At 28.9% G+C, this 27,827-nt stretch overlaps 1 protein-coding gene across 1 annotated transcript; it reads left to right on the plus strand.

Moving 5' to 3' along the window:
• Window positions 1-2,715: 2,715 nt before the first annotated feature.
• On the plus strand, window positions 2,716-26,764 carry LOC111040589 (DDB1- and CUL4-associated factor 1-like). The gene is made up of 25 exons (XM_022324523.1): window positions 2,716-2,863; window positions 3,350-3,500; window positions 3,583-3,699; window positions 3,755-3,891; window positions 3,979-4,142; window positions 5,700-5,851; window positions 5,915-6,082; window positions 6,981-7,114; window positions 7,189-7,327; window positions 7,398-7,634; window positions 7,694-7,866; window positions 7,926-8,199; window positions 8,275-8,394; window positions 15,623-15,776; window positions 15,919-16,064; window positions 17,813-17,989; window positions 24,664-24,818; window positions 24,884-25,102; window positions 25,161-25,341; window positions 25,405-25,616; window positions 25,689-25,773; window positions 25,844-26,053; window positions 26,130-26,328; window positions 26,425-26,579; window positions 26,638-26,764. The coding sequence occupies exons 1-25, from the start codon at window positions 2,769-2,771 to the stop codon at window positions 26,683-26,685; spliced, it is 4,002 nt and encodes a 1,333-aa protein (XP_022180215.1). The 5' UTR covers window positions 2,716-2,768; the 3' UTR covers window positions 26,686-26,764.
• Window positions 26,765-27,827: the final 1,063 nt, after the last annotated feature.

Raw genomic sequence — 27,827 nt, forward strand, 5'->3', positions numbered from 1 at the left:
TTACTTATTATTTTAGTTTGTAACGAAGAGTTGTTGTCTTAATTGTATTATTAATACCAATAGTTTATATTTAAAAAAAAAAAATGTTTTAATTGAACTCCTGAACAAAACATATTCAGAAATATAAACTTGGCAACGTAGTATATAAAAACGTTCGCAATCGTTCGTTTTTCGGCAAAAAAAACAAATTCTCTGATAAGCGTCATTCGTTCGCAATCGTGTTATAAAAAAGGTAAAACGTTCGCAATCGTGTTGTACCCATTATAATTAGTATAATCTGCAATAAACACTACGGGAATTGCATAACTTAAACTTTAAGTGTATTTATAAATACAATAAAACTAATCTTTATCTTGCATATACGACTTTAATCAGAAATGATAATATCACGTCAATTTTACTAAAATGTACAGGCTGGCTGCGTGTAATAATGTACAATAATAATACATGGGTGCTAGTTCCCTAATATTTCGGATGCCTCTATCTACACCGGCCGACTTATGTATTGTGTCTATGTGTATTATGTATAGCGACTCTAAAGAAGTGGAAGGGGTCGGCGAGCATGACTAGAGAGTGCTAGTGTGTGGTTTGTGTGAGCTTAAAAACTAAAATAATGATAACACGGTTTCTGGTAGCTTTGAGTTAATGTATAATGTAAGGTTGAATAATAATTTATAAAAATATAATATAAGAAATTACAGCCCTTATGGCTGAACAGTGCAAATGATAATATTATGGCCCTTCTGGATCAACAACTCCCGTATATAAATATAATAAAAATTATAACCAAAATAAATAAAACGTCCAGTGTATCGGTGCTCTGCTATCCAGCCGCTACCTATAGCAACAATAAATAATACCTAATTGACACACATGATGTATAATAATAAATAATAATATAAAACACATTGGTGATTTGCGCCTACGATATATGATAGTTTAATTACGAGTAATATGAACGTCGATTCGTGGCTATAGATGGATATAGTCTGCAACGACGTTCGCGGCGATTAGTGCACACGGTCGATCAATTATAAAGATATGGGCATATAGTGATTCACACAGTAAAATAAATTATAAGGACAACTGAGATTTGCGCAAGTGAAAAATTGTTATATAATTACAATAAATATAAATAATCTTCGATTCGCGCCTGTGAGAATCACGTTTACGCATTGACATTACTGAACGGACTAAAATAATTGATTGCAGCGGCCATGTTAATCTCACCCGGACCAACACGTCTTGGCTTAATCTGCTTAATATAATTCACACAATTATAAGAAAACAGAAACAATATAAATATACATAGATAGGTGAACTGATAATATGTTGTGTCCGTGTGTGTGTGAGTCGCCTCGGTGACAGTTATAAAAATTAGAACTATAAACACTTATAAAAATTGAATTTGGCTTTCCAGTATTGTATGTGTCCGACACAAAGAGATGATTGAAAAAAAAGCGACACTCGGTGGAACAACAAATACACAGAGTGCTATATCATAACGCCTACTTATGTTTGGGGAGGCAACCTAACCAACGCGGCTGACCAACGAAGAGTTGGCAAACTCTGTCACAACGACAACAGTAGGAAACGGAGCTACTGGTGGTTGTATGGAATGGGGAAAGCGAGTTTACGTAGGAGCAGGATGATAAAGTTTAGTACAAGGAGGAGCTTTTCTCTACGATCCGATCGGTCATCAATGATCGTAGAGAGTATACTTTAAGAGGTGGACGTATGTTAAAGTCTGCGCTCTTTAATACAGAGTCTGTAATCTGTATCCTACATACCAGAGGTAGTCATGTGCGGCCCTCGAGCCTTTCATATCTGGCCTGAGCTACATTTACAAATTACATTACAAACAAAATAAATGCTAATTAAAATATATATTTTGAATGACCCTTTTATTTTGCTATCTATGTTCTTGCCCTCTAGATTTTAATTTTCTAAAAATTGGCCCTATAATAACTTTGAGTTGCGCATCCCTGCTACAAACAGTTTATAATATGCTACATACTGTTTAGCGTTGAGCGCTATCTACTGGCACCGAACAGTTGTTGGTGTGCCGATGAGTGGGGGATGCGTGGGTACCTTGGATCATATACAGTAGATAGAGCCATACGAACTATTTGTGAAGCCAACATCACTGTAGGATCTCGGTGATATGCCCATGCGCGTGGTCTTTTATCATTAATGTTTGGCGCAGAGTGCAGACGCGCAGTTGATAAACAAGTTACAACACTAACAACATTGTATATGATCTAAGGAAAAAACAGATTGATATATTATGATAAGCAGTCGCTTGTGCGCAGATGTCACAGGTCTTATAGTAATGTTGTTATCAACTCATTTTATACGCGTAGTATGCTATGACTCCATCCATTGTATATGATCTAAGGTGGGTTCGGACTCGTTTTGCCTGGATACACTTATATTTAACCTTGAGCCGGAGTATACTCATTTTTGAGGTTAGTAACTGTTACCTTGTTGTTATGCTTGTGAGTCGTGGTTTCTGCTGAACAAATTGAATAAGAACAGTGTACATTTTTATATTACTGGTGGCTACATCTCGGGCTGTAAGTAGTGATTAGTCTAGTTTATTTTTCGGTAGAAAATATAGATACGGAATTCGGATTTTCTATAATTGTATCACCACAGATGCTGTTATTAATCGTTATTTATTAATTAATTTTCAACAGAGTTAAACGTCGTCTTACCATAGTGGCTGCTCAGTGTTTTGCTCTTCAGTTGAGCCGTCAAATAGAGCTATGGAGCAATCCGTCAGAGAGTTGGACAACTTGCTAAGGAAATGGGAAGAAAAAATTCCGACCTCTAACCACAATCCCATACCAACGTTAAACGAGTAATTTAAATCATCATATTATTAATGATTGATCTTTTTTTTTTTAATTTGTATAAATTAATAGCTTCAGTTTCAGGTTCTCAGTTAAGATTTTTTTAATTTTAAAATTTTTATACCTATTATTGTTTTAATCAAATAAATGGTACTCTCAAATCAGGGGCCCGCAGAAAATCAGCTCAGTGTTTGCAAAATTAAATTTATGTAATACGTACATAGATAGTCACATACGTACATTATTACACACTGATTTTTTGGTTCATTAAAAAAATACCAGTGGATGCAATGGCACCCACTGGTCGTTCTATGCGAGCGCCCCTGACTCAAATACAAGTATAAATTTATTATTTATAAATTTAAATTATTCTCAAACACCTAAAGATTTTTATTGTTCAATAGGTTTACAAAACATGATTTTTGATTTAAATTTTTCTGATGTTACATTTTCTTAAGTCAATATAATACTATGAATAATTTAACTTTTTTCAGATTATGTGAATTATTTGAAACAGAATTGCACAATTATTTTATAAATAACAATGATCCCTTTTATGGTCGCCATCCATTTCGAATAGATCTGAATTGTGTATTGGCCCAGATGTATTTGAATATGTTTCGCAAAGTTTCTTTAATGAATAAGGTAGATATTGAAATGTATATATATTTTGATTTTATTAAATTAATAAATATAATTCACATTTGTTTTTACGAAATGTTTTCAGTTAGTAATGGATTATTTTCCAATACAAACTAAAAAGAACTACAATTTAAGCGAGGCAGCATGTAGGCTTATAAGGAATCTCATACCAGGGTTAGAATTGACTTTTATTATTAAAGATGTAAGTACATTTTTAATTTATTGGAAAAAGAGCATAAAAAGATTATATTTTCTAGTCGGGTCAACTTCAAAATCGTCAACTTATACAAAGGCTATTCACTTGGGCAGAAAATAATAGTGAACCATTTCAAACTTATGCAACTGGATTTTTGGCATCTTGTATGTCTTTTGTAGACATTGCTGATAATTTCATGTGTGTATACTCATATTTTAAGTATTTATTTTAATACATGGACACTTACATAAATATATTACTTAAATATAATTTTAAACTATACAGGGAAGATAATAATAAGCTTGTTCCAATTATATTGGATCGTCTACAATCATATTATACTCTGTTCTGCGAAGAAAATGAAATCAATCAAAACATACAAAAATATCAAAATACAAATTGCGATCAATCTAATTGTGATACAGTTGCTCCATCTCCAAAAAATAATAGTAACTCTTCATTCTTTCTTGAAATAAATTATTAATAAAAAACATTTTAACTAAAAATATTTGATGAATTTTAAATTATAAAATATCATTAATTGTACAGTAAAATTTAAAAATGTGTAGATGTACTAAAAATATTTGTATCTTTTAAATTTGATATGAATTCATATGTCATCAAAATATTTTTTGACTTATGCATGATCTCAGATATGTAAAATTATAATATACAAAAAAAAAAATTTCTCTATGACTGTTTAGTGAGGCATAAACTAAATCATCTTCTTAACTTAGATGAAGATTCCAACTAGAACATTAATATTCGTTTTAAAGATTTAAATAATAAACCAAGTTTAATAATAATATAACATTATATGATTTCATAAACAAAGTATGTTGTTTCATTCCCTGTTCTTTTTTAAATAATTTAAATTTATAAATAAACCAGGTAGTTCCAATAGTTGTTAAAGAATGAAACTCAAAATCTTAATATTGTTAATTTTTTAATTTTGAACAAGTTACTTGATAAAGTCACATATTTTTCAATTTGAAACTTAAAATTAATTAATTGTCTTTTAATGATCCTTAACCGATTTAAAAGCTTTCATATACTTCCAGTCTGCTCTCAATGAATAATCATATTTATGTAAACTTAAGGTTTGACACTAGAACTGTCTAGAACTTATTTATTAAAATGATTATAACATTTTGAAAGAATTAAAAATTATATTAATTTTTTGTAGATAAAAAGATTTCCTCCACCAGCTACAACTATTTTTTAAAAAAAATTAAATGTATATGTTACGGGCAAAGAGGAAAATTCGGGCAATGTATACAATGTCCGAGGTATATTGGGCAATGTAAATTGTGAAGTATTTATACAAATAATCTGCATAATATATTTTGTTAGATGATAATGATAAACTAATATGAATTTATAATCGACATCTGATTGTGCTTGCATGTCGATCAAGTCAATTTGACAGCGAGAATTCATTTCAGAAGATATGATTGGTTTTACAACCAACCCTTTTTTAGCTGTACTTCCCTTCTTTTTACACGATTCGCAATTATTTAAGTATAACGTTATTACATCTCTAGTTATATTTTTGTACTTTTTATTAATCTCGTGTTCCATTCTATTTCTACCTCCATGTCCAATTGACAAATGAACTTCATGTATAATATCATATAACTGAACATTATGCACATAATATTTTATTGCATTACCTTTAAATACATTTAAAATTTAATTAATTTAAAAAAAATTGTAATACTCTTATATAAATAACCATATAAACGAGTATAATAATTTTAGTATATAATATCATTGATTATTTAAAATAATATTATGCAGATTATTTGTATAAATACTTCACAATTTACATTGCCCAATATACCTCGGACATTGTATACAATGCCCGAATTTTCCACTTTGCCCGTAACATATACATCCCATACAAAATTTTAAAAAAAAATTCATTCCATGAATCTGTTACTTTCAAACACTGCAGTTATTTATAAACCATTTTATATTTACTCTTAAATCAAAACATATTTTAGAAAAAGAAAAAAATTTGATTTATGGTAAAAGCACTACAAACTCCTCTACTCACTCTAATGCAAGCATCTGGAAACAAATCTATTCACCTAATTTGATATCAAAATTAGTTTACTCTCTCAAATTTTTAGTATCGACTATAGGATGTCCAGAGGTATTTATTTTATATTATAATGTTTATTATGAATAATAAAATTAAAAAAATATATATTTATAGTCCTTAAAGCATGCCCATGAGAAAAATGCACTCAACTTGGTAATGAAAATAATTAATTCTTCAGAAAAACAGAATGGTTATTTAACAATTGAAGCATTGAAATATTTGGCTGCTCTTATATTCCACAAACAATTAGCCACAGAATTTATTGGTTTGCAAGGATTACAAGTATGTTTATTATATTTCATGTTAATTCAGTGGTGGCAAACTTAATTTTATTTAGGAGTTGCGATGATTTCAAAATGAACCTAACAACTCAAACAATTAAGTTAGATCATGTTATTATAATATTATATTATATATCATGTAAGATTGTTATATATGTATACAGTAGAACTTCCATATAATGGACACCGAAGGGACTGAAAATAATGACCGTTATAGACCGTTTAGAATCTAAAAATGAATAAAATAATAAAATAATTAATTACACAATTTTTTAATTGTTCACCAAATGTAGACTAAAATTCAAAATTGAAAAGTGTAAATGTATTATTACAGTTTTAAATAAAAATGACATAATTTCTGTATGTTATAAAATTGAATGTTTCTTTTTTTCTTTTTCTGCTTGACTCTAATATCACTTGACCATTTTCAGTATATTCCATGAAATTCTGGGATAGTTTGTAGTTGGGCAGAATAAAGAATGAAACAATATAGGATTTGAAACAAGGTTTTGAATTTTTTGCATACCACAACCGTAGTTGATAACTAATTCAAAACTGGAAAACTACGAACAAAACTTATACAGGCCCGGATTTTAAATTTAATGTATTATTATGATTTAACCTACTGAGTACTACTCATACTTTTGGATAGGATGGTCGAAGAGTATTGAACTTTGTTTTTGATACCAACTTAACTAATTGCTTAAAATTATATTTAACCGCAAATGCTTACATACCTACTCACTGTTAAATACTAAATACCTATTTGCTATATGTATATGGCAATCTATTGAATGTATGCTTTAGAATTATCTGACATTAAATAGTTATGGTCTTTCTTCTTCTTAAAATGTGAATGTATGTTATTTAAAAAACGTAATTATTTATTTTATGTGTAGAAATTACTTCTAATTCCAAAACTTAGTATTCCATTCACTGGTGTTTCAATTTGCTTATATTATTTGTCAAATCACGAAGAAGTAATGGAAAGGATTTGTCTTTTACCTGAAATTGTCATTGTTGATCTTGTAAAGTATGTCAAAGTATTTTTTTTTTTTTTTTTGATATTATATTATATTTAACACGATTTTATTCATCATTCATAAGGTATGCATTTTGGATATTGGAGTGTTCTCATGATTCTAGTAGACTTTTTGCAATTAAGTTCTTCAGTAAAAGTTTTCATTATAAAGTTATTCAAGAAATATTTGATAACCATGATGGATTACGTAAGCTGTTTAATATGGTATGATTAATTTACTTATTCCAAGTTAAATCAAATAAGTGAAATGTACTCCTATTAATAATTTTTATAGGTTACCTATTATACCTTGCCTATTTTTTCATCTGAACATCCAGCAAATAGTTCATTGATTGAAGATGCTGAATGTTATGTAATGAAAATCATTCGTCATGTCTGTGCTGGTTTGAAACATTACTTTGAAGCGCATTTACATATAAAAGTTTGGAAAATACAATATAGAGCGAAAATAAGAGATTCTGATCCGTTAATTTCATCAACAACGAATTTTTACACAGTACCTGGTTATAAAGTATGGCATTTTAAGAACTTAGTTCATGAAACGAAATTTTTATTTTGTATTTTTTTTAGTCTACAAAAAAATCTCGAGATAAAGTCCTAGAAGACATAGAGCTATTATCAAATGCTGTGTTTCTGCAGAACCATTTTACACCGATTGATCAATTTCTTAAATTGGGTGGCTTAAGTTTATTATTGAAAATAATTAGTTTGTCCCATGAATGGAAATATTCCGATTGGAGGAGGTAGATAAAATAATTGATTTCTTTAATTATGCATGTTAAACAATTAAATTTCATTTCAGATGTGAAATGATTAAAAATGCACTAGAAGTATTAAGCAAATGTGCGGTATTACCAAAAGTTCAATTATCGTTGTGTAAAGTGCCATCACCTAAATTTCCAGTAGATAATCAAAATGATATCTCTGCAGTGGGAGAAGATGATCCACATGATGCAAATGACAATGTCGGATTAAATATTATTTTAATAGCAGCAAAAGGAGATCTTTTAGATGCTAATATTCAAAAAGCTGCACTTTCTATCATTATAACTTGTGTTTGTGCACCAATACATAGGGTATATATTTTCATATAATTCTTAATTTCAATTTGATTTGTTATTATAAACTAAACAATAAATATTATAATTTAGGAAGTTATAAATAACACATACTATTCATCATATGGGTCAGTTAGAACACTAAAACCCCAGACTTATGACGCTGTGATTGAAAAAAGTTGGGATTGTATTCGGAATAATAATGGAATTATGGTAAGTTCAATTTAAGTAGCTACCTACTTATGATTGGTTGAGTAGTTAGAATATAATTCATGTAGGTATATGATAGAAACTTATTTGAAGTAGTAGTAATGACTTTTTTTTAAATTTTCTCTCCAAACTTTTACAGACATAGTATTATACCTTTATATATTTGAAATTGATGTATTTTGACAGTAGTAAGTTGAGCACTTGGGTACATTTTATTTTTAACACAAAAAGTTCATAATATTAAATTGTGAGGTAATATCGGGAAATGAGCTATGTATTTAAGTCAAACTCGATGTATGCACGAGTCGCAGTTGAGGTCAGCATTTTGGCTATGACTAAAATTGTCTTCCCACACCATCCAAACATATTATTTTTTGTCACGTCTCTCGATTACGTCAAAGATAATGCGGAGATCTATTCAAAAATAAACAATTTAATGAAAGATAATGTTTATGCGTCATAAAAGGATGTTATAATATGAATTTAAGATATAAACCAACGTTTTTATTTTTTGTAATGACCGTGAATAGATTTCAGTCTGGTTATGTAGCAGATACGCACTGCACTTTAATAGATTTTCATTTTACAGCTTGATACTAAAGAGATTCCCACTTAATCTTACTGGACGGAAAAAGGTGCCTTTACAACACTTCAACTATTATCAAAAACTAAACTTTTGGTGCTAGAGTGACAAAAAAATATATTAGTAAAAAAATTATTTACAAATATTGTAGTTTTAGTATCGCAGTTTTTTCATCTTAAGGAGTGTCTTTGAATGTGTCTTGTTTTAGTTTCCGGTTTCATATAAATAATCAAGGTCCATAGCAGCTTTATCTTATTTGTTTGTTGATTGGTTTTTTATTTTTTTTATATTTTGTTTTCCTGGTCCATGATAATTATAATCAGACACTAGTATTTCATTTAAAGTTTTCCAATTTAAAATACTGTTCATAATTTAATAATTCCCAACCTTTTATAGTTTTCTTTGATAAACTTTTTGCATACAATATCAAGTATTTATTAACTTGAGAAGTATCTACTATCTACCAATTTTTTGGTTATTACACAAAAATGAAAAATAAAACGTTTTTATTAAAACAATTATTTTTATATTTCTTATAAATATTGGCAATTATATTTGGAAAAGATGATGGAGGTATTATAAGTGAACAATAAGTATTCTTTTTAAATGTGAGTTTAAATAATCTTAATACTATAACAAGCTATACAACTTTTGCAATAAATGGCATTGATGATTTTCTTCAACTTGAAAATGCATGTATTGTATGTGTGGAAAATACATGCAAACAGATAGAAAAAATTTGTCCTATAAATATAACACCGAAATGAATTAATAAATTCACGGCCTATTTATTTTTTAGTTTAAAGATAATTAATTATAATACCTACTACAATTGGTCAAATTGCTAATGTATAAATTACAAGCACAACTATTAAGGGTAGATGTAGTTTGTCTGTAAATTGTAGAAGTTCATTTAATAATTGTAGATTTCAATACACATTTATATGTGGTAGACATTTTTAGTCTTTTGGTAATTTATCAAATCTAGGATTTTTATCTAGGATTTTTTCTTATAAAAATCTCTTTACAAAGGTTTATTTTATATAGTATTCACTAAAAATTCTGATAATGAAACTTGTTTAAGTATAAAATTAAAGATAATGTTGTACCTGTAGATGAAAAAAATATTCTTGAAAATGTAATAATTAAAATTTGAATTATAGAGTACTACAAAATAAATAAAATTCAATTAATTAAATAATGGATAGAATTATCAAAACGGGAGTAATATCTTTTCGATTTTAAATTATGGCTATGCCTTGAAGACATCCCTAAAGCAGGATTATTAAATTATACTGAACATTTACAAAAACTTGTTAAAATATTAACTATGCTTTGTTAAATACTATAACTTTTCAAGCAAAAAAAAAAAAAAATAGTCAAGTTAAAGATCCTTGTGAATTTGATCATTGAAAGGAATTGAGGTAAATAACTTTTGATGGGTTTAAATGAAAAATGCCTATGTGAACTTCAAAAAATGAATTTTAAACTGGAAAAAAAGGTTTTAGTTTTGATCAGATGACTAATTATAGAAAATCATTCTATACCAAAGATTCGTAAGATTCGTAAAGAACACCCTTCTACATATTTACACCAAAATAATTTAAAGAGTTTTCACCATTTTTCGTTAATATTCTTACCACCCAATATTTCTGGGTCTGTATCTAAAATAATTTTAAACTTAAAAATTGACTAAGTTATACCTGAGATTATATTTTGTTATATTTGTTTAATATCCGGTTCAGAATTTAAATGTAATATTGAAAGATACAGAGTTTGACCAATTTTATTTTATATTATTACCTATTAACATACTAATAATAATTTATTTATCTTAATTTAAATTAAATGAAGGAATACAACAATGTCTTCACAAAAATCAAGGAGTTACCTACCCTTATTTGATCGTAAATGTATATGATGTTTTGAGCGAGATAGAAACACTCAGGTTGTAGTGAATAGTGATAGTTAAGACTCGAAATGGATATACAATATAGTTGAGAATATTATCTGTGAAATATTGTTAGTATTTTTTTGGTATTATTTACTCAAAAACAGATTTTATTCTTTCAAATTTCATCATTTTTGTGTTTTTAAAACTTGGACAACAATTTTTGTAGTTTCAGTATCTGAGATGTAACCATTTAACGTAGATCAATAGTACTTAGCTTAACTTGGTGAGAGACAAAATAATATAAAAAATAAATAAAGAATTACAATTACGAAACGAGAAAAAAAAACAAAAGTAATAATTACTCATCAAATATTTAAATTCCCTACTTCGTGTCAAATTTTAATATGAGTCAAAAAAATGCTTGCGTGAGTATACTAAACGTGCTGAACAATCAATAATAAAGGATTCCCGTCACTAGGTACTGGAAATTCATTAACGGTAATAGTTCCGGAAATGTTATTCCTGAACAGTTGTACTTCAATGAATCGGTCTCCTCTGATAAGCAAGGAGCAGCTGATCTTTTTGCCTCTTAACCTCTCTTCTGTCTATTCTAATGATCATTTTGAACTTCATCTCGATGACATGTATATTCCACTGTTTGATCTGCCTAATAGTGTCTCTTTTAGTGTTGATGATGTCCTTAATATCCTATCTGCATTCCATCTTCCGTTTGCCCTGATAGTCTCTCCAGTGAGTTTTTGTTCCAGCTGTGATTTGTCATCTGTTATCCCCTATGGATTATTTTTAATAGGTCTTTAAGTGAAGGCATTTTCCTTTCTATGCTTAAATTTAGTTCTATTATTCCCATTTTTAAATCGGGTAGTTCTTCTTCAGTTTTAAATTACAGGCCTGTTTCAATTCTTTCTCATATTGCTAAAATAATTGAATCGCTGGTTTTAAAGGAAATTATTATAATAATATCCAATAATATTCTAATTTAAGAACAACACGGGTTTCGCCGGGTCTCCACTACAACATGCAATCTCCTATAAAATAACTTTGTATTTGAATCATTTCAACAGCGATAAATGTAGTTTATACCGACTTCGGTGAAGCTTTGGACTGAGGTCATCATAAAGTTTTGATAAAAATTGTTTACAGTTAGACTTTGGTGAGCCTCTCTTTTCATGCTTACCTCTTATCTTAGTGATCGATATCAATGGGTAAATATTTTTGGAACCAAATCTAATTTGTTCCTAGAATTCTCCGGCGTTCCTCAAGGTGGACATCTGTCCTCCCTTTTGTTTTCTCTTTTCATTAATAATAACAGCCGTGTTTGCGTCATTCTTGTATTCTATGCTTCGCTGTTGACATTAAGTTCTACTTGCGTTTTGGTTCTATTGATGATTATCTCACAATAGCTTTATCAATTGGTTTAAAAATATAGGTTTATCATGAAATATTTTGAAATGGAAAATTTTTACTTACACAAGTAGTTGCTCACCATTAATTCATTCCTACAATATTTCAGGTTCTGTAATCTTGCTGATAATGCTGTTAGAGATCTTGATTGAAAGTTTAATAGCACATTAGATTCACGACCACACATTGACATGATTTATTGTAAATCGTTGAAAGCTCTTGGATTTGTCAATAGACTAGCTAGGGATTTTTAATTTGATTCGTCATTTAAATTACTATATTGCACTTTAGTCCAACCTATATTAAAATATAGTGTGGTGGTTTGGTGACCATTTACTGCTAATGCCTATCTACAGTTTGAAAGAGTTCAGTCCCGGTTCCTCCATTCTGCCGGTTTTTTGTTAGGTATTGATCACCCTCCTCTCGACTATTTTGCAGTTGCTGCTAAATTAGTTCTCGACTCATTAGCAGATCGCTAGCTTGTCCTTCGCGTTAAGCTTCTAAAAGGACTCTCTGGTCAAGTAGATTCATCTAATTTACTATCCTTACTCAACTTTAAAGTCCCTCCTCGTCATAACCGTTCTACTGTTCCTTTCCATGTTCCTATATGTTCTAGCATTTATCTATATGAAAAATGTAGTCCTACATGTATGTTTAAAGAATCTTTATGAACTTCTAGACTTTTGTCCAACAAAAAATAATTTTTTATAATTAGTTAAATACAATTTATAATACTCATAATTATAATACGATTATAATTTTGTCATTTTACACCCAAAACTAATTAACTAGGTATTTATTTGTTGAATTGACTAGTTTCCTTTTATTTCAGTTTTAATTTCAATCAATTTGATATTACTTATATTCTCTGATTCAATTTCATTATATTTTAGATCAGTGGTTCTTAACCTTTTTTGGTTCAGTGCCTCATCACCAAAATAACTGAAGGCTTATTTCCAACTAATCAAAATAAAAATGGGCATACGTTTATGGTCCAGTATTTTAAATTAAAATAAAAACTCTTAACGTTTAATAATATAATGATGATACGCATCACTGGACACTAGTTTTTTTTTTACTTTTCCATTATTTTTTTCATTTGAGAGCTCATTATTCCTCCAACGCCCCTTCGACACTACCCCCGCCCTGTAGGATCTAAGTGCCCTCTAGGAGGCGGTACCCACAGACGTTCAGAAACACTGTTTTAAGCTAAATACAATATCGTTTATGTTTCTTCAAAAACCTTGTGTATAAATATTTGGATTAACTGCAACTTTTTTTGTACTATATTTACATGATGAATCAAATATGGAATCACTGATAAAATTAAACAATGTGATTCCTATGCAATTTAATAAATAATCATAATTAGGTGGTAGTAGGTACTTTATTTAGTAAATTATAAATTATTATTATGAGTTTTGTATTATGAACAATTTTATCTCAATTCAATATTGTTTCAATTTCATTTAATTTATTTTAAACTCTGAGTGGAACGATAAATGTATTGATTTTACAATGATGTGTATTTTTTATTTTTTATTTTTGTGCCTGTTTTCAAAAATTGTAAAATGTCTGTTAAAAAAAACTGTATTTATGTGTTTTTTAGATTTTTTAGATACAGAAAAAACTGCATAGTATAACTTTGATTTAAATTTTCAATCCTTAACTATAAAAATTGAAAATTGTATAAATTTTTAGCTACAAAATCATTTTCTATATTCAATTTGATAAATATTGTCAAAATTTGAACTTTAAATGCTTATAAAAAAAATCGTGCATGTGTATTTTGAATATTTTTCAATTGGTATGGTAACAATATATCAAGAGTCCTGTATTAAATTTTCATGCTTTTTGACCCGACCAATAAAATGTTATTGACATTAATATGTTAAAAAAATGAAAATTTCTATCAACAGCTTAAAACGATTTAAAATATTTTGAATATTTTATCAAGTATATGAATTGATAAAAAAAACATATGGTGTAGATTTCAAGTGTCTACGGTAATTCGTTTTTGAATTACAACAAAATAAAAAAATCGCTGCTTGAGAAATCAATTGAATATCCAATGTAAAAATTTCAACTTCAAAAGCTCATAAAAATTTATTTTGACTTTTTTTTGATAGCGATAGACAAAGACAACTGATAGGGAATCTATTATTCAATTTTTAAATCTTGGATATAAAAAGAAAAACGTTCATGTATTTCTAACTCAAAATGATTTGCACATATATAAATGTAAACGATAAATAAATGCCTTTGACATAATAAACCAATACATATACTTATTTTACAAACGTTATCTATCCATTGAGATTTCAACAGAGCAGTGCAATATTCTGTCATTAAATAATTTTTTTTAGTTTTTAATTTTTGTGTTATTGGTCGCATAATGCCTATAAAATGAAAATAATAGTCTGACTGATCAAGATCATGCCATTGATACTCCAATTTAATTTTCGAAGTATTGAAATAAATTAGAACTTCATTCGCATAAACTTTACTTGAATTGCAGCTCAAACAATAATTATGGAGAATTTAAATGCACCGAAATTATGCAATTATAATATATTACGGATAGTAACTATGCATTGAAACTAAACTTCTTTCAGACTCGGCCCAATATTTAATTTTAAACTATAAAGCTTTGTATTGCTATGTCCATTAATAAGGTATAGGGACAGATACTGAAGGTCGGATGCCTTGAAATTACAAATCCCTGTTTTATTTACTTACAATTTTATGTTGTTTGCTCCCTTGTCAGCTTGGCAAAAACAAAACATGTATGGGTATGCGCCTCACTAAAGAACAAAAAATTGTTTACAAAGAAGTATTGTAATCTTAATAAAAATATGTACAGAGATATTATATAAATTAAAGAGATATAATAAGAGATTCTAGAAAATAGTAGTTTTTACAACTTAATTTTTTTTTTATAAAAAAGTCGAATACCTCCTAGACAAAGTTAGGTATTCAGCTGGTTAAATATATTTTCTGATGATTCTATTTAATTATTATTTGTGTCATTTTGTGATTTTTGTATCTTACAAAACAATAGAATGATTTATTGTGTTAAATTATGAATAGGTTAAAACATTTGTTGTAAATTGTTTTTGAAAATCTATTTACATTTTTTTTAAAAAGTTTTTTATTAACTTTTTGTGTTCAAATATGAGTTTACCTTGGTGCCCCGCATAACTTATTCGACACAGATAATATTTTTTAAGTTTCTTACAATACCTTTTGTGTGGATTGTATACAGAAAGAAGTTTTTAAAAGTGTGGTTACACATGACGTGTAACATAGAGACAAACTTAAAATTGTTTCAGGTTTTACTTAGTTTAATGACTATTAATAAACCAATTACTGATGTTGACGCTATACGAGGATTGGCAAGTCGTGCATTAGCAGGATTGGCTCGCTGTGAATCAGTTCGTCAAATTATCAGTAAACTACCTTTATTTAACAGTGGTCAATTACAAAGTTAGTAATTAATTATTTTAATAATTTTGATTGTGAATGTATCTTTAAAATTGTGTTTTCAATTAGAAAATGCAGTACGTTATATACCTAGTATTTTTATGAATTATTTAGTTGAATAATACATATTTACGTAACGTTATAGGTTTAATGAAAAATCCTGTATTGCAAGAAAAACGTCAAGAACATGTAACATTTCAAAAATATGTTTTAGAGTTAATGGAATTGATTTCAGGGAAAATAAAAAATAATGGTGCTGAAAATGAAGTATCAATGGCAAATATAAATCGAGTACGTTCGTTTTTAATTTGTAAAAATTCTTACCGGAACTTTTTTAACTTAATTTTGCTCAAACTATTCAAATTGTTCTAGTCTGATGTTTGAATAGTTTAAAACCTCATCCTTATTAAAAAAACGTGTAGGTATACAGTAGTTCCATGGAATTTATTAGAAAAATAGTATTAACAAATATAGAGATTCCTTAGGCTCAACCGGTTTAAAATTATCTCACACCAGGATCAAATTGTACACGCATCGCATATTGTACGTTTTTTACATATATATCTTATTGCTGGGGACATTCTATAAATTTGTGTGATACGGAGAGCGTTCTCATAACGTCATAAACTCGACCCTGCTCATCACCCGGCACGGACCACCACTTCATAACGTCGTTGAAAATTACTTTGAAAGCTGTGGTGGTGAGGTGCTATGTTTTTTCGATCATTTTATCGGTGTACTAGATTTGTGTGACTACATTTTATATTCTTTTTCAATTGAATAATATACTATAGGTAGATGGTATGTACTTTACATGCAATAAAATTATAGTTTGTATTAATTATAGTATTCAAAACATGGAGTTTATAATACTAGTCAAATTAACAAAAAAATAAAGCAAAAACAAATATTTATGAAATTTTTTGTCAATAAATTAATTATTAAGATAACTAATCATACAGATTTAAATTGTACCAACTTCAAATCTATTAAAAACCAATTTTAAAAATAATTAAAAGGCCATAATTTAAGTTACATTAAACTAAAATCCAAATAAATGTAGGTATTTATGCTTATGGAACTTTATTTTTGTCAAAATATCTGAACACGATGTATACAACTATACAAGTATATAACATTTATAATTAAAACGCTGAACAGAATTTTCTCATTAACTACTGATATTTTATGCCCACGTACACTTTATTTTTACCTACACTTCGATATTTATTTATATTCATACAATCATATAACGGATTACAAGTAGGTGTTACGACGCCGAGTGTCCTTCGTCATTGAATAGATCCCTACTGTAATGTTTAATGTGTTAAATTTTAATTCAACAATAAATCATTGTATATGAAAAACGATTCTTATCGGAAACGATCTATCTGATATTAATTACTAGTTTTATTTTATCATAATAATTTAGTCAAAGTTCCAACTTCAAACCCCCATAACAATTATTATATTATTTTTTTACCGACAATATCAGCCTGTGGAAATTATAGGTACCTATTTGTAAATTTAGATCATAATTTCTCATAATTATATAAATAGCTTACTGTCGTGGTAAATTAGTCAGTAGCCATAAGACATAATGTAACTACATGTCCGATTTATCTTCATGCTCTGAAGATACTCTTTGGTTTTTTTTTTTAAACACCGGTTTGAGTGAACAAATTTCTATATTATATCAAAAAAGTAAAGATATATATTTGACTAGGCTTTGTTTTATGTTAAATTATTGTGAATAACAAAGACTTAATAATAATATGGTAAATGAAAGAATTAAATAATAAATAGTTCAATTTACGAAGAAATTCGATATAATTTATACAGCCAATACTTTCTTTGGTATCTTTGTTTTTAATTTCTATATTACTTTCTTAAGTAAGGTTATCATATAATCAGCTCTGTATATAAAAGCTCTTTTTTCACAGACGTAGGGTCATCCCAGTTTAGTGCCATTTGCTGACTAAATATATATAATAATTATTATTTTCAATGATTTTCTGTATAAATAATTTTATTTGTAGACAAACGTTGCTGCTCAAACTAAAATTAATTTCGATGATCAACAATTGCTATTTTTAATACATCAACATTTAATCGCAAAAGGTTTGTCCACAACTGCAGAATCATTAAAACAAGAGGCAAATTTTAAATTGGCTGTGAAAAAGTCTACACCATTTACATGTATTTTGAATCGCAGTGTAAGTATTAAATAATAACCCCAAATCCTTTTGGAAATTTGTTTGAAACCTTTAGGTTAGAAAATAGTATTCCCAACGTAGTCCACTTGGATGAATTTTCAAGTTCTATTCCACAGGAGATTTCCAACCTGTTTTCTAATTTTTTCATCTCAGTTTATACAACTTCCACCATAAACAATGACACTAATCTTCCCCACTTGTGTTTCGAATCACCCCGTATTTGCCTCTTAAATATTTCTGATGTGGAGCCTAATTTACTAAAATTAAAAAATGTGTATTTTGTAGGGCCTTGATGGGCTTCTAGGCTATTTTCTTTTTAATATTAGATCTTTTCTTTGTTTTCCACTGTGGCTTGTCTTCAGGTGCTGTTTAGATAAAATAAATTTCCATCCATCTGGAAGCTAAGCTCCATCACTTCCATTTTCAAATAAGATGATAAATCCCATGTCAGAAACTACTAGTGTATCTCTATCTTATGCCATATAGCTAAGTTTTTCGAAAAGCTCGTACCCATGGAAATTCCACTTACCATTAATCATACCCGTATTAATGAGCAATACGGTTTCAGGCTAGGGCGGTCAGCTGCGATGAATTTGTTGGTCCTCAACAATTTCACTCTCGATGCTTTTGAAAGTAAATGTGACAGGTAGGTGTTATTTTTAACGACTTCGAAAAGGCGTTCGATAGAGTCGAACACAATATTTTAATTCAAGTTTTCAGTAATTCATGGTTTGGTAATCCGCTATTGTCTTGGTTCGTATTATGCTTGTCTAGATGGAACCAATGGGAGAACATCAGTGGACATAAATATGAAGTCTCTTTTATTCCTTCAGGTGTTCCTCAAGGGGGCCACCTGTTACCTCTTCTACTCACCTTGTTCATTGACGGTGCCAAGGAAATGCTCCTTAATAGCAATATTCTAGCTTTTCCGGATAACCTTAAATTTTCCTTCGAATTGGCAACGAATACTACTGTCTCCTGTTGCAAGATGAATTTAATATTCAAATTAATTCTGTTGAATCCATTGGTCTTAACTTGAACGAGAATAAATGCCAATCCATGTCCTTCATCAGTTCACGTTATTTCACTTGCCACACCTACTCGATTAACAATATCAATCTAACATCCAAAAGTAGAAAAAAATTTGGGGGTTCTATTTCTCTCAGACCTCTATTTTCAGGATCATATACTGTCAATAAGTTGTAAGGCGTGTAAGACATTAGGATTCGTAAAAAAAATATTGCCAGACTTTAAGCTCACCTCTCCACTGAAGCCACTCTATTGCTCACTAGTGCCACTCCGGTTTGAATATGGTTCAGTTCTCTGGGATCCTTACACAGCCTCCGACTCTGTAATCATTGAGCTAGTCCAATGGTGCTTTCTATCTTATGCCTGTAACGCGTTTAAATATTCCCCATCCGATACATGATTACTCACCAGTTCTATATAAACTCGGTATTTCAATGCCAGTCGACAGAAGAGTTGACAGTAACTTGAACTTTCTCAAAAACCTCATTGATGTCACTGCTGACGCTCCTCCATTTCTTTGTCTTATCAACTTTTGAGTCCCTCCAAGTCTAACTCGCTCTACCACCATTTTTGTGGTACCAATAGGTGCCACCAACTACAGTTCAAACAATTCGATTAACAGTATGATGCACCTTGCTAATGTTCACTCATTGTTTTCACTCAAATTTAGACACTTGGTTCCGTTTAAATTACGTTGATTTGCTACTTGTATGTAAGATTTAACTTTTATTTACTGCACTTCGAGCTACGCCCAGGGCTTGGAACCTTTATGATTTTTTCAGTTTCGGTTCCAATTCGGTTCTTCAAAAAAATAAAAATTCGGTACCGGTTTCGGTTCCGGTTCTTAAAATTACAGAATTAAGATTTCGGTTCTGGTACCGGTAAATACCGGTATTTAGAGGTATATTTTTTTTCAAAAAGAAAAAAAAAACCAATTATAAACTTCATTCATATACCTATAGGCGCAAATCGGGGGGATAAGGTCCCCAAACTTAGTCGTAGCCCCCCCCCCCCAAAAAACCTATGATATACAATTTTAAAATTCTATATTGCAATGGTCTGCTTGCCTTTAATATATTCAGTCCCACAAGTCAAAAGTTGAAATTGCGCCTATGTATATACCTATATAATTATCGAGATTTCGAGATAGAAGCAGTCTGTGCTCAACATTACACTATTACCACATTAATTGATTGGTTATTACTTGTTTTTGTATGATGGGTATCATAGGTCAGCGGTTCCCAAACTTTTACGACCACGGCACCCTTAAAAAATTGTTTGCGTTTCGCGGAACCCTAATGTCTAATCCAACTCAACTACAATTTTTGTAAATTAAAAAAGGAAAATCAATTCCTTAAACTCTCAAGTCCAAATAATATTTTAATGATACTGTTAATGACTTTTCATTATTAAACTTAGTTTAAAAAAAATTTTCAACCAAACATTTTTTANTCGTAAATATTGAAACGTTCAAAAGTATAAAATTAAAAATATGTCATGTTACTTAGTAACTTGAGAGAGCAACTAATAATAGCAAAATCGAAAACATCTATCCCTGCTGCCCGTATGACGATGGTCGTCTTTATTAGCCGATACTCATTTCATAGAATTATGTATAAAATGTAAACAAATAATAATTATCAATAGGTACTCATTGTGTTGAGCCGATGAAAATAAAACAACATTCATGGACACACCACACACAAGCATAATATATTTATATATATTATATACTTATATATTTTATATTTATAATATCTACATAGTGATCATTACTCATTTGTCTTTAGTTTTAGTTATTAATATTATTCCCAGTATTCAGAACTCGCCGTTCTCAGTTATCACTTAACAACAAACTCAGTGACTTACTATCTTAATTCTTCGAATTAAAACTGTTGAAGAACTACGATTTTCTTGTTATTTTTATTTCGTTTATTTGTTTATTTCAATTATAAAACGGTTTGTACAAGTTCTAAATGCTGCCCCATCGAAAATCCAAAAAACAGACAATGATTCAAGTACGCAATCAACCGAAGAATCAACTAACCATCTAATAAATACTTCGAAATTGAAGTAAAACTATAAATTATGCAAATCTAATAAAAATATCTTTCCTAAGTTCAAACAAAAAAGACATACACTTTAAATCAATACCCTATTATTAAAGAGGTATTCCTAAAATATGATACTACTATTCCATCCTCAGTTTTGACACCCAGATGTAATAGGTCAAACAATAGAACCTTGGATATGATTTTATGTTGTAGATCAAATATGGCTTAAATCACTATTTTTTTTTTCAAATGTAATCTTATTTCTGTAATTATTTATCAAGTCAGAGAATGCCTCTTCATATATTTTTATGGAGTTTATTTAAAAAATAAACTGGGTGCACTGTTTTTTAAAATTTTAAAATTATGTAATTCTCTTTTTAATACCTGTACCACTGAATATTTGCAAGTTTAAACATGAAATTATCTGATATTTATCTAGACAAATATTTATTCATTTTTATCTTTATCTAGATAAAATTTAGTTATCTTTATCTTTATCTAGATAAAATTTAGTACTGTTATCTTTATCTTTATCTTTATCTAGATAAATTATTAGCTATCTATTCTCAACACTGGACTTATTGCCAACCAGGTATTGCGCAACATCCGTGCGTAGTTTTTGAATTGTATGTCCCTATTCGTGCCCTTTTTTCATGCTCAATTATTATTTATTAATAACTCGCCCTTATCGGCCGTCGCCGTCGCCTCCGACTTCGAGCCTCATCACTTTTCATGTTGTGCGTCGCCTCAACACATTTCCTACTACACCCGCGACTTACCCTCGAAAAATCACTCGGTAATCCTTGATTGGTTTTTAGCGTTAATAATAAAACTTAAAGTAAATTACTCTTAAAAGTGTCTTTACTTATTTTATATGGTCATAATTACGAAACGATAAAAAACAATATTTTTAACCTACCTTTAGCAATATAATATTTAATGTTTCTATTGACAGTCCTAAGTCTGTATTAAATGGGAAGGAAAATAATGTATTTACTATTTACATCGGACGTAATTAGTATAGTTGTTAAATATTATTGGGTCGCAATTCGTATGAAAAGGGGATCTTGGGACGCAATTCGTTTGCTGAGCCGAAAATACATCAATAAACCAACAATTGTCACAAAAATAATTTTACGGTATTTATTTAAAATCAAATATTTGATAATAATCTTTTATTTAAGAATAAAAAGTATAAATAGTAAAATAATATAAATAATATAATAATAATTGCAGAAAAATTAAATGCAGAACATTTTGTCCAATGAGCCGGGTTCGAACTTGTGACTGCGCGCGTCAATGCCAACTTTGTGACCTTTGCACCTCACTTCCAGAGTACCAGTGACTAGTTTGGAGTGTTTGGACAACACTTACTGAAAAGCGCCGCCGCCGTCTCATTTTATCTGGAAACGACTGTACCGACATAACGTTTTAACGTGGACCTCTACATTACAGATTTCGTAGAAGTATTTATTTCATGTGACTTATTTTTCTCAAATAAACCATATCCGGGTTATTCCCTGCATCAATTGTTATTTTTAAATTTGATAGGTACTAAATAACATTTATAACCAATAGTATTAATTCTGAAAAAGACTGTTAGTAAGACTCAAAACGTTTCTGAGATCAACTATGTCGGAGACCACATTAACTTGCTCTTTTGAATATCCACCGTGATATTGGTGTAGACATCATTTAAGTTATTGACATGTTTTCAAAAACAAAAACAAAATAAAATTTTGCTCTATAATTTCATATTTCATATTTTTTTATTTATCTTAAATAAAGAGAATTCTTTTCAATGTACATACCTAATTTTTTTTAAATGTATAGCTGAAAGTTTATTCTTTTACAGTGTTAAGAAATATTTTTGGTAATACTTATATTATTATAGAACTATTGAATTGTATATAGGTAGGTATTATATTCAGGGCTTGGAACCTTTATGATTTTTTCGGTTTCGGTTCCAATTCGGTTCTTCAAAAAATAAAAATTCGGTACCGGTTTCGGTTCCGGTTCTTAAAATTACAGAATTAAGGCTTCGGTTCTGGTACCGGTAAATACCGGTATTCAGAGGTATATTTTTTTTCAAAAAGCAAAAAAAAACCAATTATAAACTTCATTCATATACCCATAGGCGGAAATCGGGGGGATAAGGTCCCCAAACTTAGTCGCAGCCCCCCTCCCCCAAAAAAAACGTACGATATACAATTTTAAAATTCTATATTGCAATGGTCTGCTTGCCTTTAATATATTCAGTCCCCCAAGTCAAAAGTTGAAATTGCGCCTATGCATATACCTATATAATTATCGAGATTTCGAGATAGAAGCAGTCTGTGCTCAACATTACACTATTACCACATTAATTGATTGGTTGTTACTTGTTTTTGTATGATAGGTATCATAGGTAGTAGGTACTATGATATGCTATTTTTAGTGGTGGACACTGCCAAATAACGACTATCGAATTTATTATTGTAAGAAACTATTCAGAAATTATATTTAATATGTATATGTATACCATTATATAATATTAATTATTAGTCCTTGTCACAATCTGATAACAATTTATACGGGTGTGTATTTTGATCGCGTTAATAATCATTTTATTTGACATCATTCATCAACTTACATTACAAGACATAGTATCCAAAACTATTTATAAATTATAAAATATAAGGAAATAATCATAACGACATGCTTTACAAACCAACTGGCAAATAACAATATTTATTATATTTATTTTGGTAAATGCTCATAGTTTATTGTTTCCTGGAACTGTTAGATTATAGAAATGTACAATTATAATTACCCGTATTCATTTACAACCAAATTTTAAGAATCAACTATTATTTAATAATATGTATTACCTGCCTAAATATATTAAATAATTAAATAAAACTAGAACCGAAAAAAACTGAAATTAACCAAAAAATTCTCTTCAGATAAATATCGGTTCCGGTTCCTAGGAAAATCAAAAAAGGGTTTTTGTAAGGTTCCGGTTCCAATATTTTCAATAGGTTCTGGTTAAAATACCGGCATTTTTAATTTCGGTTCCAAGCCCTGGGCCTACGCCCGTATATAATAAAATATATAAAAAAATATTGTTTAAGAGGTTTGTGTGTCCACATGTGTTGTCTCCATTACGTTCAATAAAAAATTTCCATTAAGCAGATTCTAGCTTGCGTACTTAGTTAGTTTTAGTATTAAAGTAAATAGTCCTAATACCTAATTATTTAAAGGTAAGAATGTTATCTGTGGTCTCGTCGTTGTTTTTATACATATTAATTTTAAAGCGAATTATTATTAAATAAAATATTAAAATTTAAAAATGTTCATAAACTGCTTCAAAATTAAAATAACAAAAAACTTGGATTTTCTTATCATTAAACATGATAATTGGGCTATTTAGAGTAATATTAATATTAACAACACTAATATGTCAGGTGAAGGCAAATTTCTTATGTTATACGTTTGTAAAATGGAGACGATACCTTCTGACATTACGACTCCTTAATAAATTATTTTAATTATGATACTTATTTTCATTGGTTAGTTACGTAAATACTAATAAATATTTTTGTATTTCAGAATCAGTCGATTGAAAGAGGAATATCTACAATAAGCTCTAGACCCGCGATTCGAAACCAAACATTTGAATTAGCCTATTCACCAAATTGTCGTGTAGGTGCTGAATTTAGTGCCAGAGAAATTAATTCAACTCCAATACGTTTGAATGTCGATAGGTATTATGAATTTTTTAATATTTGGTTTCTTAAGCAAGTGTATTAATTATATTTTATTTATCTAGACTATCAGAAAGTTGTCCAAAACCGGAGCCAGAACAAGAACTTGAATTAGCTCTGTCTAATTCAGTTCATAAAAAAATTGACCAAGATTTAATAGCACTCACTGATAACAATACTAACTCTAAGATTAGTTTAGAATCTATCGTTACAGAATACTTAACTAATCAACATGCTTCGTGTACATATCCTATGGTTCCATGTCCTCAATTCGACTTATTTGTGTAAGTATTTAAATATTTAACCGTGAAAAAATATATACTTGATCATATTTGCATGCAGCCCACACAAATGTCCTGATCCTAAACTAAGGAGCTCAATGTGTACAAACTTTGCTATGCGATTTTCCAAAAACATACATTCTAGAAAACTAAACCAAAGACTTATACACAGTCGTTTTTGTCCAACCCGAAATTTCCACATGTATGATGAAAATGAACATTTCACGTGTTGCGATTTTTTAGTAAGTCTCTTAAAATAATATTATATATATTTACTGCTATAACAATTAATTTTTTAATTTTAGAACCAAAATCGTGTTGTTACTGGAACAGACAATGGTAGAATAATAGTATTCAATTTATTTACTTCTCAAGTAGAACTATCATTTGAAGCCCACGCTTCATATATTATCGACTTACAATGCAGTAGGGATGAAAGGATTTTGTTATCATCTCAATCTTGCCAAAGGCCTTTTACGTCTGTTTGGTCTATAACTGGAGATGCACTCAATTTTAAGTAAGTTTAAATTTAAGTTTAGCTCGTTTTTTAAAAATATTTTATGTACTAAAATATTATTTTTTTATTTAGATATTCTTTGGACTACGAAGAATACTGCACTTTTAGCAATTATAACCAAAATAAAATACTTGGAACTAAAGCCGAAATAGCAACAGTAATTATTGAAGTTCTGCTACCTATTGTAATTATTTTAATAAGCTTTAAACTGTAACATTTTTTCCCAGATATATGATTTAGAAACTAGTAAAAGAATATTGACATTAGTACCAAGACATTCAAATCAGTACAGTAGAAATCAAGCGGCATTTGATGCTACAAATGAATTAGTGTTATCAGATGGTGTATTATGGGATGCCATTGGTGGAAAAGAAATTCACAAGTTTGATAAATTAAATCAATTTGCTAGTGGAATTTTCCATCCAAATGGACTTGAGGTAAGATATATTTTTTATAAATTTATTTGGATTGATATTGTAATCCCAAAACTATTTTTTACCTATAATTTTGTAGATTATATCAAATACAGAAGTATGGGATATGCGCACATTCCAATTGTTGCGAACAGTGGCAAGTCTTAATAAATGTTATGTGACATTCTCCAAATCAGGAGAAGGGATGTATTTGTATGTCAATGATCAAACAGTTGAAAGTGATTTTTGTTTTGAAACTTCATTTAAAACTTTAGATCCTAATGACTACTCAAATATAGGTAGAGATAATCTACATATTATTAAATATATTGTTTTTATAAAACATTTTAAAATATCATGATTATTTGTTTTTACAAATTGTTTTATGTCTTTAGCCATTGTTGACGTTCAAAAATCGATATATCATTTGGCTTGCAATAGTTCCGATACTCAAATAGCTATTGTTGAAAATCAAGAAACGCTTGAAAATATTGAAGAGTCAATCGTACAAATATATAATGTTGGTAGATCTAGAAATGAAGATGAAGATGTAAATTTCTGCTGTGATAATTTTGATAAACTAAAATTAATCACATTTGTAATTTTAGGTTGAAAAAGAAGTTTATGAGGGAGTTGATTCTGATGATGCAAATTAACGAAAATTCAAACCCAGAAGACAATATATCGCTTTTATAGCCAATAATATTGTAACTGTTTGTAAAAATAAAATTAAAAAGAATACAGATTGTTTCTTTAAAAATTTCAGTGAAAAAAATAAAATCTCAGTTAACTGGTTTTTAGCTATGCATGTTTTATTCTTCTTATATTTCTATAATCTATGATGTTCAAAAAAAAAAAAAAATTGGAACGTTTTGTTAGCCCCTCCATACTTAAAAACAAAAAATATATTATTATGTGGTTAATTGTGCTCAGAGGAGGCTAATAATATTATAAGTAATATTATTTGTAGGATTATCATTTAAAATTACATACAGGACACCATGAGGAGACTGTCCTTCAAAAATAATTTTTTTGTTTGTTAAAAATTAAATAATTTATTGAAATTGGAAAAATTTAATTTAAAAATATAGATGTATACTATAGGTATATATATATTTGGTTGTCAGTGAAAAATAAATTGTTTACACCAATAAATGTAGAACAGTGTTTAAAATAGGTATCGATAAATTGAAGGTAACTTATAGATACTATGGTTGTAATTTAATTGAAAACTCCTACGCTCAATTATTTACTATACTATTTTTACTACCTACCTGTTCACTGTGGGTGCAATTACAATTACCCATTTTTATAAACTTAAAACTTAACATTAACAATGTTAAATTTTAGAATGCAAGTATAATATGAAAAGCGGGTAAGTGAGAATATAAACATTCAATGAAATGAAAAATGGTTCTGAGAGAATACCGTTTGTCGGTCTAGATATTTTATATTATATTTTTATTGTTATTACTAATTATTAATACGGATAAAATTACAAAAAAATTATTCTTGGTTATTTAATATGTAATTTCGTTCATATTTTATCTTAAAATAACTATACAAAAACTGTGTTTATATCTTTTCTAGATTTATTGTTACAGAATAACCTACTTATTTGTTGGTTGAACCTTGTTGAATTTAATTATATATTCTTATTATTTTGATAAAATATTATGAATAATAATAATACTAATGGCCTTTACTCTTTATATGTATCACACAGGGTTATTGCAGTTATTCAAATAATATAAGCATATTAATTTTTTTTTATTATTTATGCACCTCAACGTTTACG

The sequence above is a fragment of the Myzus persicae genome, unplaced genomic scaffold (assembly GCF_001856785.1).
Source record: "Myzus persicae strain clone G006 unplaced genomic scaffold, MPER_G0061.0, whole genome shotgun sequence".
NCBI lineage: Eukaryota > Metazoa > Arthropoda > Insecta > Hemiptera > Aphididae > Myzus > Myzus persicae.